General features: G+C 23.3%; 7 protein-coding genes across 7 annotated transcripts in view; 4 read left to right on the top strand and 3 right to left on the bottom strand.

The window, feature by feature from the left end:
* The window catches only part of DDB_G0280195 (FYVE-type zinc finger-containing protein), a gene marked incomplete at both ends in the record, with an annotated part of 5324 nt that extends 199 nt beyond the window's left edge, over positions 1-5125 (top strand). The window contains 3 exons of the mRNA XM_636206.1: positions 1-191; positions 294-1073; positions 1181-5125. The exon at positions 1-191 is cut by the window's left edge and continues 199 nt beyond it. Coding sequence (XP_641298.1) covers positions 1-191; positions 294-1073; positions 1181-5125 — 4916 coding nt within the window. The remainder of the gene's footprint in view (positions 192-293; positions 1074-1180) is intronic.
* An 819-nt stretch (positions 5126-5944) lies between these two features.
* On the top strand, positions 5945-8493 carry DDB_G0280193 (hypothetical protein; the record flags this gene model as incomplete). The annotated part of the gene is made up of 2 exons (XM_636205.1): positions 5945-6358; positions 6442-8493. The coding sequence occupies 2 exons, from the start codon at positions 5945-5947 to the stop codon at positions 8491-8493; spliced, it is 2466 nt and encodes an 821-aa protein (XP_641297.1).
* Positions 8494-8756: 263 nt separating this feature from the next.
* Positions 8757-10171, top strand: DDB_G0280191 (amidohydrolase 2 family protein; the record flags this gene model as incomplete). Its single annotated transcript, XM_636204.1, has 2 exons — positions 8757-8930; positions 9023-10171. 2 exons carry the CDS (start codon positions 8757-8759, stop codon positions 10169-10171), a joined length of 1323 nt encoding a protein of 440 aa, XP_641296.1.
* Positions 10172-10249: 78 nt separating this feature from the next.
* On the bottom strand, positions 10250-11542 carry DDB_G0280189 (FAD dependent oxidoreductase domain-containing protein; the record flags this gene model as incomplete). Its single annotated transcript, XM_636203.1, has 1 exon — positions 10250-11542. One exon carries the CDS (start codon positions 11540-11542, stop codon positions 10250-10252), a length of 1293 nt encoding a protein of 430 aa, XP_641295.1.
* Positions 11543-12780: 1238 nt separating this feature from the next.
* Positions 12781-14411, bottom strand: DDB_G0280187 (peptidase C1A family protein; the record flags this gene model as incomplete). The annotated part of the gene is made up of 7 exons (XM_636202.1): positions 12781-13025; positions 13186-13455; positions 13617-13731; positions 13823-13845; positions 13999-14008; positions 14082-14133; positions 14251-14411. 7 exons carry the CDS (start codon positions 14409-14411, stop codon positions 12781-12783), a joined length of 876 nt encoding a protein of 291 aa, XP_641294.1.
* Positions 14412-15188: 777 nt separating this feature from the next.
* DDB_G0280185 (hypothetical protein) lies at positions 15189-16419 on the top strand (the record flags this gene model as incomplete). The annotated part of the gene is made up of 3 exons (XM_636201.1): positions 15189-15407; positions 15502-15749; positions 15843-16419. 3 exons carry the CDS (start codon positions 15189-15191, stop codon positions 16417-16419), a joined length of 1044 nt encoding a protein of 347 aa, XP_641293.1.
* Positions 16420-16504: 85 nt separating this feature from the next.
* Positions 16505-17500, bottom strand: part of DDB_G0280379 (hypothetical protein) — a gene marked incomplete at both ends in the record, with an annotated part of 1659 nt that continues 663 nt past the window's right edge. Inside the window, one exon of the mRNA XM_636200.1 lies at positions 16505-17500. This exon is cut by the window's right edge and continues 663 nt beyond it. Coding sequence (XP_641292.1) covers positions 16505-17500 — 996 coding nt within the window.

Genomic DNA, 17500 nt, shown 5'->3' with positions numbered 1-17500 from the left:
ACAACTCACAAGTTACAGAAGAACAACAAGTTACACTTGAAGATAGTGGATCAGAAGATGATATAAACTTTGAAGAACATGAATTATCTGATAGTGCCGAAGAAGATGAAGATGAAATGGAAGATGATGATGAGGATGCTGATGGAAGACAAAATCAAAATCCTAATTCAGCTGGTGGTAAAAGAAGAGGTGTAAGTACATCTTTTTTAAATAATAATTCTAATGTGTAAATACTAATTTCTTAATTTTTATTATTTTTTTTATTTTTTTTATAAACTTTTAAAAAATTACAGAGACCATCAAAAGTTCAACAATCAACAAATACACATTTATCACAAACTACACCAGAGTCACCAACTATATTTACACCGGATGGAAAAGTACCAAAACGTATTTCAACATCAACAAATAATACACCAAACACTCAATCAGCATTAAAAACCAATAAAAGACCAAGATTAACATCAGATGAAGAAAAAGATCTAATGTTATCTGAAGAAAGTGATGGTGGTGTTGGTGAAGATGATGATTCAATAATGTCTACAAATGATAAACCACAAGATGAAAACCAATCAAATCAAAATCAAAATAATAATAACAATAATAACAATAATACCACTACTACAACTACCACCACTAACAATAGTAATAATAATAATCAAAATTTAAATCAAAACAATAATAACAATAATAATAATAATAATATTAATAATAATAATAATAATAATAATAGTAATAATGATAATAACAATAATAATAATAGGCCAGCTAGAGGTAGACCAAAGACAAATGGATCAAGATCAGAAGAAAGAAAAAGAATTCAATTACAACAATATATTCAGGCTACTCAAGGTTCATCAACAACAACATCAGATCCAAATAATCAAAATAATCAAATTAATCAAATTAATCAAAATAATCAAAATAACCAAAATAATCAAAATAATCAAAATAATTCTTTGGGTGAAGAAGAATTTGGTGAAGAATTTGAAGAAGAAGAAGAAGACATGGGTCAACCAAAAAAGAAAACAAAATATAAAACAAGTAAAAAAAGTGTACCAAATCATTTAGATGTAAGTTTTTAAAAAAAAAAAAAAAAATGAAAAAAATAAAAAAAATAAATAATTTTTACTAATTATTTATTATTTTTATTATTTTTTTTAATTTTAAAAATTTATAGATTAGACCATGTTGGTTTGTTGGATGTGTTAAAGCAGATAGATCATTAAAAATATTAAGACCATGTTTAATTCCAACATGTAAAACTCATGCAATAAAGAGTGAAGTGAGAATTTCAGAAGCATTAAGAAGAGGTGATTTCGTTAATGATGAATCGAGTGGAGTAAAAGATAAAGTTTGTGGCATTTGTGGTGATAAAAAAGATTTACATCATTGTGGTAACAATGGTTGTGCATTTGGTTTTTGTAATGATTGTGTTGAAATTGCAGCCATGAAACATAATAATCATCCAAATGGTAATAAATGGATTTGTTGGGTTTGTCAATTCGTACGTACAAAAGCAAAAGAAAAAGAAAGAACTCGTTGGGTTAAAGAACAATTAAATCCAGGTTTAACCTCAATTAGTAGAAAATTCCGTAGAGGTCCAGAACTTGATATGGCTCAAGCTCAATTTTTACAACAACAACAACAACAACAAACTTCACCAAATGAAAAAAGATCATCACAATTTAATTCAAATAATTCAAATAATAATAATAATAATAATTCAAATAATAATAATAATAATAGTGGATTTGATCCATCAGGTTCACCAAATAATCAACAAAATCAAAAAAGATTAAGAAAGAAAATTAATGCATCATCAGATATTTATGAAACTAGAAAGTATACTAAAAAGAGAAATGATGAAGATAGTGCACCACCATCACCAACATCAATTATTGGTAATTCAGTGATGGTTGGTAGTAGTGGTGCTGCTGGTGGAGGTATTATTAAAAATACAACGGTTGTGGTTGAACAACAGGGTTATTCAGCAACACCACCATCACCAAATACATTAATGGTACAACAACAACAACAATTACAACAAACTCATCAACAAGCTCGTTTATCACAACAACAAGCTCAACTTCAACAATTGAAAGCATTACAACAACAACATCAACATCAACAACAAAATAATGGTAATTTTAATAATTTAATTGAATCAGTTTTATCACCAAATAGAGAACCATTGAATCCAATTGATAATTTCGTTGATCAAACTTTTACAGCAGTTAAATTCTTTTCAACATTATCTCAAAATCCACCAGATGAAATTAAAGAACGTATTGATAACTTTGTTGATTTAATGATGAGAATAAAAACTGTACGTTGGGCATCAGATTATGGTTTAGTTTGGAGAATGATTGAAGAATTATCAAATTTAATAAAGAGAAATTTATTATCATCACAATCAGTGGTTGAGATGTATTCAGAGTTGAAATCATTGGAAGAGGGTGCCCTTGAAAATATGACAACCAACGCTCGTAATGTACCATTGGAAAGAGCAATCACAATGGTATTTGAAAATCATGAAACTGCAGGTTTAATTGGTAAAGAATGTTGTTCAACCAGAAATGCTTTAATCTATTCAATTGAAGTTGCTTTACGTGCTATCGCCGATTATCAACATGATCTCGAGGATAATCTCATGGAGGAAAGTCTTAGAAGTAATAAAGTTAGCACAGAGATTGAACAAATTGAACATCAAATCAAAGCAAACTTGGATGAAATTCATAAATTTAAATATCAAGAGGTAGAGCTATTAGATTCATTAAGTAAAGTACGTGGTGCAATTGCAGCTCACGAATCAATTCGTGATACTCTTCAAAAGAAATCAAGTGAGCTAAAAGTCGATATGTTATTAATTAAAAATGGTATCTCTGACAAAGAAAAGGAGACAAAATCTCAACAAGCCACCCTAGAGAATGAGATTTACGCTCTCAAGTTATTGATTACAATGGTTGAATCAATCTATTGGATCCATGATTACTTTTATGAATCAAGAGTTGGTGAATGTGAAAAGTTAATCAATAATAAACTATCACAACTTCAAAATAAATTGGAGACACAAATACCACATCCACCAAATGCTTTGGATAATGCAATTCCAAACACTACAACCACAGTAATGGGCGAGGATGGTCAACCTGTAATCGTTCCAACCACAGTTGATATAAAGAATAAATTTAAAACCATTGCAATCTATCACAAGATTTGCATGCAACATAAAGTTCCAAACTTTCATTTGGAGAAACCTGATCGTATTCAAGTCGCTGTCAGTTGTATAAACGAGTTTGCAAGCAATCCATTGGTTGATATCTTTGACAATCCACCAGAGGTCGATATGCGTTATGTTATGGCCGTCCACGATGCAAACTATATTAAAAAGTTGGAAACTAGTTTACCACCAGAGAATTCAGAGTTTGAAACTCATTTGGAGAGTGATAAAAGTGGTGCTATGGTTACTGTTGCCTCTCATAAAGATTTCGAGGGTGATGATGATAACATTTACGATACCTTTGTTTCACATCGTTCCATTAAAGCCGCATTGAGAGCAAGTGGTTCAGTTTGTGCCGCCGTTGATTCAGTTAGTCGTTCTGGTTATACTCGTGCTTTTTGTGCCATTCGTCCACCTGGTCATCATGCTGGTCGTTATGGTAGAACAAGTGATGCGCCATCTCAAGGCTATTGTTTAATCAATAACGTTGCCATTGGTGCCAAGTATGCTTCATTGACCGCCGGTTATAGTAGAATTGCTGTGGTGGATTTCGATGTTCATCATGGTAATGGAACTCAAGAGATCCTAAGTGGTGATGACAATTTCCTCTTCATTTCAATTCATGTATGTGATGAAAAACGTTACTTTTATCCTGGTACCGGTCAAGATGTTGGTGATATCGATGAGGTGTCGGGTCAATTCGATGGTAACATTTTAAATATTGGCTTGAAACGTAATACAGGTTCCGCAGTTTTCCTTCAACAATGGATGAATAAAATCATTCCAAGACTTGAAGCTTACAAACCACAATTAATCTTCCTTTCAGCTGGTTTCGATGGCCATAAAGATGATCCAACCAATGGTTTGAAATTAAATGAAGAGGATTATTTCGTCATTACTAAAATGATTAAAACTGTCGCTTTCAAATATTGTAAAGGTAGAATCATCTCTGTATTGGAAGGTGGTTATGGTATCGAAAAAACAAATTCATTACAACGTTGTGTTAATTCTCATCTTAAAGCACTCATCGAAGATACCGATGAGGAAATTCATCTTGCTAATATTTCCTATGGTCATTTCAGTGAAACTCAAGAAACTGCAATTCCAAAATTCAATATCAATAATTTCATCAGTAATCCAAATAAAAGAGGAAAGAAAAATAATTTAAATACAATTAACTTTATTAATAATAATATGAATAATATTAATAATAATATTACAAATTCTTTAAGTAATAAACAATTAGAAAGACAAAAACAACTTCAACAACAACAACAACAAGCTCAACAAGCACAACAACAACAATCTCCACAACAATCTCAAACTATTGAAAATACCTCAATAACAACTACAACTACAACTACTAGTACAACAACAACTTTATCAACTAGTGATAGTGAATCTAATAATAATATTAATAACAATAATAATGATTATAATAATAATAACAATAATAATAGTAATAATAATAATAATAATAGTAATAACAATCAACCAACAAATTTTAATTCTTCAACATCTTCACCAATTTTATCAGGTAATAATAATAATAATAATAATAATAATAATAATAATAATAATAATAATATAAATAATAATAATAATAATAATAGTAATAATAATAATAATATGAATACATCAAACCCAACCAATCAACAAAGTTCTGTAATTATTTCTGATGACATGGATGATGTACAAACAAATTCTAATCCACCAAACCCACAATATCCACTCTCACCAAATTCTGTAAATAGAGGTAATAATCCAAGCAACATTAGTATGTCAGGTGCTCAACGTTCAGCCCCTTTAATCATTTCACCAAAACCCTCAAATTCTCCAAATTCACCATCAACTTCAAATAACAATGGAACTCCTCAAAATATTAATAATAGCGATAACTAAAAAAAAAAAAAAAAAAAAAAAAATAAACAAAACAAAATAAAATAAAATAAAATAAAAAAAAAATAAAAAATAAAAAAATAAATAAATTATTATTAAAAAAAAAAAAAAAAAACCAAGTAAAAAACCAAAAAAATAAATAAGTAAATAAATAAATATTAAAGGTTATTTTTTTTCGTTACTAAATAATTATTATAATTTATTATTATTTCCGGTGATCTAAATACACACAATTCCGAAATAGATAAAAAAAAAAAAAACAAAAAATCCCAAATTTGAAATCTGTGGTTAAATTCCCATTTCAGTTTTTATAAAAAATTTTTCCACTATGCACGCAGTTGGGGGTAGATTTTTTTTTAATTTTCCTCATATTCTATTGATTTTTTAATGGATCGTTATAATAGATTTATTGTGTTTAAAAAGAAAAAAAAAATAAAAAAAATTAAAAATAATAAAAAATTAAAAAAAAATAAAAAAAGGTTATTTTTTTATTTATTTTTAATTTTATTTTATTTTATTTTTTTTTTATTTTATTTAATTTTTATTTTTTATTTTTTTAATTTTTTTTATTTTTTTTGTTTTTTTTTTCCTTATAACCTATTTATGTTCAAAAATTAATTTTTTTATTTTATATTTTATTTTCAAAATAATTCTAAACACAACACACAAATATTATTACCATCTTTTTTTTTATTTTTTTTATTTTTTAATTTTAAAATTTTAAAAAATAAAAAATAAAAAAACACAAAAAAAAAAAAAAAAAAAAAAAAAAAAAAAAAAATTATAATTTTATATTTCTAAATTTTTCAAAAAAAAAAGAAAATGGAGGAGGAATTAGAGGAAGCAGAAAAGAATTTCAAGATTATTGCAGATTCTGCACCATTTGCCTTATGGATTTCGGGATTAGATAAAAAGTGTTTTTATTTTAATAAATGTTGGTTAGATTTCACAGGGAAAACATTGGATATGGAAGTTGGTAATCAATGGGCAAATGGAGTTCATCCAGATGATTTAGACAATTGTTTAGACATTTATGTATCATTTTTTAATGCAAGAAGACCATTTAAAATGGAATATCGTTTAAAACGATATGATGGTTTATATCGCTGGGTATTGGACACAGGTCATCCACGTTATTCTCCTTCTGGTGAATTTATGGGTTTCGTTGGTTCTTGTATTGATGTTACCGATATGTGGTTTGCACATCATGAAATGGTATCATATTCAAAACAACAAGTAAGTTTAATATTAAAAATTTAATTTGATTTGATTTAATTTATATAATTTTACTAATAATGATGATAAAAATAAATTCTTAGGAAGAATTAATTTCATGCTCAAATAAATTAATTGATTTTTTAAATGATATTAATAATATTAATAATGAAAAATTAGAAAGTAATAAAGTTATGATTGATAGTAATTATTCAGTGATGATGGATGGAAAAACTAATTTTGTAGAGTTAATATTAAAGAGTTGTACAGTATCATTAAATTCTCAAGTATCAGTTTTATTTAAAATAAACCCAAATAATAGATTTGAAATGTTTGTTGATGCTGTTGTAAATAATGTTCAAGATGATAATCAAGAGATAATACCACAACATGATATTCTTTCAATGCCAAGATTTCAATTACCTGGTGATTTTTGGGACAGTTATAATCATAGCAATAATGGTAACAATAATAATAACAATAACAATAATAATAATAATAATAATAATAATAGCAATAATGGAAATAACAATAATGATAATGATATTGGAAGTGGTTCATTACCCTATTTTTCGATTTTATTTCAAAAGTATTTCACACCCTATTTAAATCAATATGGTATAAAGAGTATAACTGCAAGTGATGTCTCTTCATTAAGTGAAAGAGTTTGTGGATTTGTTGTAATTGGTTCAACCATTGAACGAGAGTATTCTTCAATTGAACAAAATACTCTCATTGGTTTAGCAAATATTTTAGGTGTTTATTTCACTAAAGCTGAAGAACTTAAAATTCAATCAATTAAAGAGAAAATTTCAAGTACTATCTCTAGAAATTCTGATAATCCAATCTTAACAGTTGATAAAAATGGCACAATCGTTGATATGAATCCTTCAGCTGTCAATACTTTAATTTCTCATTCTACAAATAAAGCTTCAATATCACAATTATCACAATTAAAAATATTTTCATTATTTCCATTTTTAAAAGAAAATAACTATATTGAATCAAATAATAATAATAATAATAATAATAATAATAATAATAATAATAATAATAATAATAATAATAATAATAATAATAATAATAATAATAATAATAATAATAATAATAATAATAATAATAATAATAATAATAATAATAATAATAATAATAATAATAATAATAATAATAATAATAATAATAATAATAATAATAATAATAATAATAATAATAATAATAATAATAATAATGATAATAATGGTAATAATAATGATAAAACAACAAGTTCAGCAACATCATTTTTCTATAGAGCATTACAAAAAAATTATTTTTTAAATTCAAATCGTTATTCAAAGAATGAACAAGATAAATTCTTTGAAACTCAAATTTGTCCACATAATCAACCAACAACATCTATACCCGCCAAAGTTTTAATTAAAGAAATTCATTTCGATGAAACACTTGGCCAAACTATTTATTTATTCATATTAAAAGATTTATCATTGGAAAAGGAGAATGAAAGTTTGAAAAAACAATTAAAAAAACAGCAAGAACAACTTGAAAGTAGTAAGAATGTTTCAAATTGTATTGGTGATCTTTTTAATTTAATTAAAAAAGATCCAAATACCTTCTCAAAGGAACAATTGGATTTATTAAATAATCTATTCAAATTAAATAATAATTTTGGTGGTGGCGGCGGTAATAGTAATAATAATGGATTTAGTTTGGTTGAAATGATTAAAGATTCATTTTCCAAGATTTTAAAAGAAAAAAAGAAAAATGTGAATTTAAATTTAAACTTAACAGAGTGTTTATATAACAATTTAAAGGAAGTTGATCAAGAATATTTATTAAATCATTTAAATAAGATTTTACATTATTGTTTTGATGAATTAATTGGTGATGGTTCAATTGATATATCCGATGTTGATAATAATAATGATAATAAACTCTCAATTAAAATTAGAATTTGTGATAGTAGTAATCAAATTGTACAATTAAAAAAAGGAATTTTGGGTGAAAATAATAATATTAATAATAATAATATTAATAATAATAATAATAATATTAATAATAATAATAGTAACGATAAAGGCAAAATATCCTCACCTCTTAAAGATTATTCACCATCTTTAGATCATTCTAATAATAGCTTAGTTTTAGTGTTAAAAATTTAAAAAAAAAAAAAAAAAAAAAAAACAAACTGATTACAAAATTTATTAAATAAACAAAAAAAACAGAAATTTAAAATTAAATCTTAGATTAAATTGTTTTCATTAATAAACAATTTATTAAATCAATTTTTTTTTTTATTTTTTTATTTTATTTTTATTTTTTTTTTTTTAAAATTTTCACCATTTTATTAGATACACTTTTTTTTTTTTTTTTTTCACCAGATATAATAAAATTTTTACATCATCTTATATATTGTTTAAAAATCATGAATATGCAAGATAAAATTAATCAATTGGAAAGTTTTATTAAAACTTTACCAATAATCGATCATCATTGTCATAATGTTATAGATAAACAACCAAATATTGAATTACCGTTAGCTTTTGTTTTATCAGAGGGTGATTCAATAAATAATCCATTATTTTTAAATCAACTAAAAGTAATTTTAATTATTTTATTTTAAAGTAAACAATTAAATAAACTAATTATAATTTATTTTATTTTAAAAAAAAAAAAAAAAAAAAAAAAAAGAGTACATTGATATTTAAAAGAAGTATAAAAGATATTTATAAATTTTATTATGGTAAAGATTTTATAGAAGAACAGGAAGAAAATGGAGAGATTGATGAAAATATAATTGAACATGAAATAAATATGAAAAGAAATGAAATTGGTACAGATAATATAATGAGAGGAGTTTTTACAAGATCAAATATTGAAGCAATAATTTTAGATGATTCATTAAAATTCTCAATAAACTCTGTAGAGTTACCATTGAAATCAAATAGTTGGCATTCACAATTTACAAAGGTCTACAAAGTAATTAGATTGGAAACATTATTAGAGAAAAGTTTAATAGATGCAAAAACCAATGGTATGTCATTTTTTGTTTGGAAAACATACGTTGAAAAACTATTTAGAGATACAATTGATAATCCAATTGATGATATTAAAGTAATTGGTTTAAAAAGTATTGTTGCGTATAGATGTGGTTTAGGTGTTGAAAATCCATCAATTCAAAAAGTTTTAGAAGAATTTGAAAAAGTAATTAATGAAATTCAAATTAATAATAGTAATAATAATAATAATAATAATAATATTAATAATAGTAGTGGTAATATTATAACAACAATCAATCAAACTAATTATAGAATTGAAAATAAAACAATGATTAATTTTTTCATTCATATTGCAATGGGAGTTTCATCAACATTATCAAAACCAATGCCAATTCAAATTCATACTGGATTTGGTGATTCAGATTTATCATTAGAATTATCAAATCCATTATTATTGAAACCATTAATTGAATCATATCCAAATGTTCCAATTGTATTATTACATTGCTCTTATCCATTTTTTAGGGAAGCAGGATTTTTAAGTTGGGTTTATCCAAATGTATATGTTGATATTGGTTTAGCAATTCCTTTCCTCTCAATAAGTGGTATGAAAAATTCAATTCAATCAATGTTAGAATTAGCTCCAATTGATAAAATCATTTATAGTTCTGATAGTCATTATATACCTGAATTATTCTATCTCGGTTCAATTTGGGCAAGAAATATAATATTCAAAGTTCTTTCAAAATCTTTAAAAAATAATGAAATAACTTTAAAAGAATCAAAAGAATTTGCTTTTAAAATTTTTAAAACAAATTGTTTAAACTTATATAAAATATAAATAATAAAAAAATTATAAATAATTTAAAAATATATATATATATAATAATTTAAAATTTCTATTTATTTATTTATTTATTTATTTAGTTAATAAAATTAAATCAGTAAAATAATTAATATAATTCACAACTTTGCTTACTGATAAAATACAATTAAAATAATAATAAATTCCACCAATTCTTTTTTTTAAAGCATCTATACCATTTGGTAAGAAAACAGAATTTTCATTTTCCATTGTTTCTTTTGCTGCAGTTCTCCATCTATTTAACATACTTTTTTCAAAGATTTGAATTTTTTCCAATAATGGTTTTTGAGTTGTACAATCGATATCTTTTGTTAAAATATTTGCCAATTCAAAAGAATCATATAATGCAATGTTACAACCTAATCCAGCAAATGGAGAAATTGAATGGGCTGCATCCCCGATTATTGTAATATTTGATTGAGATTTCCACTCTTGATTAATTGGTGCACGATATAAAACTCTTGGTTTGAATGGTGTTATTGATGAATCAATTAATCTATGGAATATTGGTGACCATGATGGAATTAATTTATTTTTTAAGTAGTTTTTAACATCATCATCAGATGATGATGAATTAACTGATAAATTAAAACCTTGATTATTTATCCAATCTTTTTCAACTTTTTGAGCAAAACTAAATACAATATTTCCATCTGTTTTTTGTTGAGCTAACATTACAATTCCATCTTCCATAACAAACATTAAACCTTGATTAACTAAATTATAAATTTCAGGACATGAATTCTTTGCATCAGTAATTTCACCTTCAATCATTGTAATTCCCATATATTCTGGTTTAAATTGATCAAGAGTAACATATTTTCTAACTTTTGAATGAACACCATCACATCCAATAACCAAATCTGCAATGACGGCATCTCTAACAATTGTACCATCGTTATTTGTAAATGTTAATTCAATTTGATCATTTTCGATTTGTTTCAATGATTTGAAATGATAATCCCATTCGATAGTATCTGGTAACAATGAATCCATAAGGATATCACGTAAATCACCTCTATCAATTTCTGGTCTTTTACTAGCAATCTTTAAATATGGTTTTCTGACATTAATATTTCCACTTTTATCACAAAATGAAAAACATTCTCCATCTGGTCTTGAAAAGGCTGCAAATTGTTCTTGTAAACCTGCTGCTATAATTAATTTTTGACCAAGTTTTGCATGTAAATCTAATGACGAACCTTGTAATCTTGAATATTTATGAGTTGATCTCTCATAAACTTTAACATTTTTACAACCTTTTAATTGAAGTACTCTTGCCAATCCCAAGCCACTCATTCCGCCTCCACAAATTACAATTTTCATATCTTTAATATTTTTATTCATTTTTTATTTTCTTCTTTATTTTTTTATTTAATTATTTATTTAATTATTGCTATTATTTATTTTATTATTTATTAAATTATTTGTTTATATTTTTTATTTTTATATAATTATAAATTTTTTTTTTTTTTTTTTTTTTTTTAATGAAAAATATTTATAGGAAAATAAAAAATTAAAAAAAAATTAATTTTAAATTATTTGAATAAAAATTTAGTTATATCAGATATAGTAAAAAAAAAAAAAAAAATTAAAATTGATGCCATTATGACTATATAAGAAGAAAAAAAAACCACTCTACACCACCACCCCCACTACTTTTACTTCCACTCACTATTAAAAACCTTATCACTTTTATAAATTCTAGAATTAGAATTTCCATTTATGTGGTGAAATTTAAAAAAAAAAAAAAAATAATATAAAAAAAAAAAAAATAAAAAATCTAGAATTATGTGATCATTAAAAGAATATTGTAGTTATGATGTTTTAATGTCATTTAATAATGTCATTTAATTAAGATTTTATATGTTTCCAAATTTAGAAACTGAATATAATTAAATTTAAAAAAACAAAAATAAAAAAATTTAATAAAATTGAAACTAATCGTTTATATATCTTTATTTAAGGATTTTAAATTTTAATTGTAAATGAAAATTAGTTTGATATATTTAGAAATTAATTTTTAATTATATTTTTTTAAATTTTTGGTTCTTTTTTGTGGGTATTTTTTTATTATTTTTTAAAAAAAATTAACTTCAGTTATAAACCAAAGTTTTAATATTTTGAAAAAAATACTAATAAAAGAAGTGGTTAATTTTAAAATTGAATTTAATTTGACAAAATATTAATAAAAAAGAAAAAAATATAATGAGAATATTAAAAAAAATTATTTGAAAATCTATTAACATATTTCTTTTTTAATTTTTAAACAAAACATATATTATATTTACGTGTTATATTTGTTAAAATAAAATTTAATTTTTTTAATTTTAAATTTATTCAAATAAAAAAAAAATAATAAAAAGAACCACCAATTAAATAAAAAATATATCTCAGTTACTAATTTAACCATTTTTGTGAACTTGTAAAAAAATAAACACAAAAGACCTTTTTTAAAAAAAAAAATTAAAAAAAAAAAAAAAAAAAAAGAATAGATTGGTAAATGATTTTTAAAAATTATTGTAATAACACACTAATATTTTTTTTTATTTTTTTTATTATTTTTTATTATTTTAGATGTTTTTTTATTCTAAGTTCTTTGGAACAGCCCAATCGCAAGCACTTTCAATTGATAAAAGATCAATACCACGTTGAATTCTAAAGAAACCTAATTCACCAAAATATGTACCCCATGAGTTACGACCAATCCAATAGTCAACACCATTTTCAGTACCCCAACCAATGATTGAGATTTCGTGATTAATTTCACCAGTTGAACCAACTGATGAGGTGAAAACACCACTTGTGTATGATTCGAATGCATCAGTAACTATTTAATTTTGAAATAATAATAATAATAATAATAATAATAATAATAATAATAATAATAATAATAATAATTTAATTAATATTTTTTTTTGCTTGGATTTGAAAAATAAATAATAATAAAATAATAATAGTAATTTTTTAAAATATAAATTGATATTTACCTTCCATACCACAGGCAATTGGACCACGAGCGAAAATTTCTTGCATCATAGCAACTGAGCCATTAACTTGACCGTGTTCTTCAACGAAATAAGTAGTATAAGTTGGTTGAGCGAAACAATCAGCAGTTGGGTTTGATAAATCAAAGTTACAGTTTTTGCAAATACCTTCAGCATTACATTCATTATCAATTGCTTCATATGGAGCACAAGTTTCATCAGTGATACCTTTAGCGGCCATATAGGCGTATGCTTCAGTTGGATCACCACCATCTTTTTTATTTTTATTTTATTTTATTTTATTTTATTTTATTTTATTTTATTTTTTATTTTTTATTTTTTATTTTTTATTTTTTATTTTTTATTTTTATAATGATTAGTAAATGATATCATTTACTAATATAAAATTTATTTTTAAAAAACATATTACTTACCACAGGTATTATCTGGACCAGCACAGTTTAATAAAACTTGTGGGGCAAGAACAACTTCTGGGAAAGTACCTTTACGACCGATTTTAATACGATCACCTAAAGCTGATGTGGTACCCTAAAATAAAACAATAATAATAAATAGTAATAAACAGTTAATATCATTATAAATCAAATGAATTAAAACAATATTAAAATAAAATACCTACATGAGCCCAACAACTACCGCAATCTAAATGAATTTTTCAAAATAATAAATAAAATTAAATAAAATTTTAATGTTAATTGTTTGTTTTTCTTGAAATCCTTTTAAAAAAATACAAATAAAAAATCCTAAAAATCCTATAATAAACCTAAAAATAAACCTAAAAAACCTATTACATACATTGTGGTAACTATAGAAGTATGTTAATAATTTGTAAAAATAAGAAAAAGGATATAAATATATATATATGTGATGATAATTACATGTTGATTACGGGTAATAGTGATGTATGATGAACCTGAAATATTTCTCCAACTATTTTAGGGTAAAAAAAAAAAAAAAAAAAAAATTATAAAACATTAGAATAATCAAAGAAACTTGTAAAAACCTTATATAATAATCATTTATTATTCATTAAGTAATAAAACATACTCATATTGAGTTGGTAAAGTATCTTCATCGATATATTCACTTGGGAGTTGTGATTTAATAATTGAGGTTGGTGCATTTACTCTCTTAACACATGATTGATGTGCACCAGAGACAATTGCAACTGCTAATAAAACAAATAAAACAATAGATTTGGTTGACATTTTCCAAAAATAATAAATTGTAAAAAAAAAAAAAAAAAAAGAAAAATAGTTTTTTTTTAAAACTGAAAAAAAAAAAATAAAAAAAAAAATAAAATAAAATAAAAATAAAAAAAAATAAAAAAAATAAAAAAAAATAAAAAAAAACAATTGAAATTGCTGAAAACATTTCAAAATTCTTTTTGTTTCCAAAAAAAAATTAAAAAAACATTAGGATATTTCCATTTAAAATTTTATAATTAAAATCAACATTTATTTTTTATTTTTTTTATAATTAAAATCAACACTTATTTTTTATTTTTTTATTTTTTTTTTTTAATTTTCAGTGTGAGATTAATGAATTAAAATAACTGATTAACCCCCAACCCATTAAAATAAAAATAAAAAAAAAAAAATAAATGTAAAATAAAAATAAAAAAAAAAAAAAATAAATGCAACAATTCTAAAAATAATGTTAAAAAAAAAAAATAAAAAAAAAAAAAAAAATATAAATGTATAAATATTGTTATAATTGAATAATAATCCAAGTGGAAAAAAAAGAATTCTTTTTTTTTCAGCATAATATAATTTGTGGACTAAAATTTATGACAATTATTTTTTGAAAAAAAAAAAAAAAATAAAAAATAAAAAGATATTTATGAAATGTTGTCATTCCATGGTTTTTGTTAGATTTTTTTTTTTTTTTTTTCCAAAAGTTTTATTTTTTTTTTATTATTTTTTTTATTTTTTTTTTTTTATTTTTTTTTTTTTTTTTCGTTTTGTTAATTAAATAACCTAAAAATGAAAATATTATTTATTATCTTGCAAATCTTATTAATCACATTCTTTGTAGACAGTCAAAGCCAATACATATATACTTTCACTAATGATAATACATTCATGATGATTGATATTAATACTGGTGATTTAGTTTTTAATAATACATTACCCTTAATTCAAGCTGGTAAAAAAAATTTACAACTTTCTGTTAAATATATTTCTTCATTAGTTGATCAAACTGTAATTATTATTATTATTATTATTATAATTTCCAAATAAAATTTTTTTTTTAAAAAATTAACAATTTAATAATTTTTTTTTTTTTCAATATTAGTTTACAACTTTATCAAGTTATCAACAAAAGGATGGAGGACCAACATTTTTTGTAACAGTTGATTATAATTTTCAAAGTAATCAATTCTCAACTATGTCTAAACCAGTTGTTGATGTTGATCTAACAAGTTCAAATCCTGATCAAAAATATATTCAAATCGGGAACGATTTCTATATTCCAACTATTGATTATTCAAGTTCATTACCTGATCTTACACTTTCAAATTGGGATTTTAATTCTCATTTACTGTAATTACATATAAAATTATAATTTTTTTTTTTTTAAAAAATTGTTGTTATTTTTTTATTAATTTATTTTTATTAATTTTTTATTTTTATTAGTAACTTAATTCAAATTGAATTACCAGATTATAATTCATCAGTTACAGTATTTTCAAGTTACGATTCAATAAATAATAAAATGTATTTCATTTATTATGGTAATGGTGATAATGCAACACCATATTTAACATCAATTGATACACCAATTGTGAATGGTAAAGTAACGAATATTGAAACTTATAAAATTCCAACTTCAAATCTTCCATATTCAAAATATGGCGGTGAATTATTCGTAATCTCAGGAACTGTTTATTATATTTCCAATGACGAGTCTGGAAATAGTTATTCAATTCATCAATTTAATTTAGAAAATAGTCAAGTAACAACATTAATTACATTCAATACTACAGGAATTTCACTTGAATTTACACCTTATTTCTTTTCACCAGATTTTAATTATTTAATGATTATGGATGGTGGTAATGACATCAATAATTCACAAGTTACCTATAAATTCATTGATTTACAAAATGATTTTAACATTATTTATACATTCCAATCTACAAATTACTTTAACTATTTATCATTTTATTCTGATTCATTTTTTTATTTTAATGGTAATTTTTCAAAAAGATAAATAAATAAATAAAAAAACAATTATTTTTATTATTATTATTATTATTATTATTTATTTATTTAATTAATTAATTTAATTTTAAATTTTATTTTTTTGGAAAATTAAATACTGAAATTTTTTTATAAGAATATGAACCATTTTCTAAAGCAAAGCAAAATTTTGAGAAATTAAAAGATTCGATATGTGGATTATTTTCAATTAGAGTTTCCAAAGATAATGCATAATTTGAATGATCTGTTAGACCAGATAGGATACCAGATTCGAAATGAATGATTGATTTATTTTGTTTTGCAATTTCGTGAAATATTTGTGGACAATTAGCACCCATCATGATGAATCTACTTAAATTTGGAATTGAGGATACTAAAGCACCAACTCTTTCAACAAAACTAGTTGGAAAAGTGTCTCCCCAATTCATAAGTTCACCAGCGTCAGTACATTCGTGACCTAAATCCAAAGCTTTCAAAGTTTTATTATTTTTTAACAAATTTGAAATGGTTGCCCAATGAGCATCGAAATCTTTTTGATCTTGTGGGTCATAACCAAATTGTTCGTTTAAAAGACTACAACAATTACATCTTGGAATGTTTAATTTCACTCTTTCCTGTTCAGTTGCTAAAAAATACATCAACTTATCAAAACATATATTAATTGATAAGTATCTTAATTTAGGCGTTATCTTTGGTGTAATCAATACTTCCAATTCATCAAATGTTATTTCCATACCATAAATCTCAAAAAATTGAATATTTGATAAATAATTTATACCAGTTTTATATGGTTTATTATTATCAATATTATTATTATTAGTAGTAGTAGTGGTATTATTGTTATTATTTATACAATTACTACTATCATTTAAAAAATCAGAAGTGAATGAAGTAATTTCACCAATACCAGCTAAAATTTGAAATATCGGAAATGGTGTAATGCTACATGAAATTATATAAAATTGATTTAAATCTTTTGACCAATTTTTAAAAACATCAACTATTAATTCTTCATTTAAACATTCATTAATTATAATAGAGAAAACTTTTTTAATCTTTTTCTTATAATGATTAATTCTTTCCATTGTTGT

The sequence above is a fragment of the Dictyostelium discoideum genome, assembly GCF_000004695.1.
Source record: "Dictyostelium discoideum AX4 chromosome 3 chromosome, whole genome shotgun sequence".
Taxonomy (NCBI): Eukaryota; Evosea; class Eumycetozoa; order Dictyosteliales; family Dictyosteliaceae; genus Dictyostelium; species Dictyostelium discoideum.
This window is presented reverse-complemented; position numbering and strand designations above follow the sequence as displayed.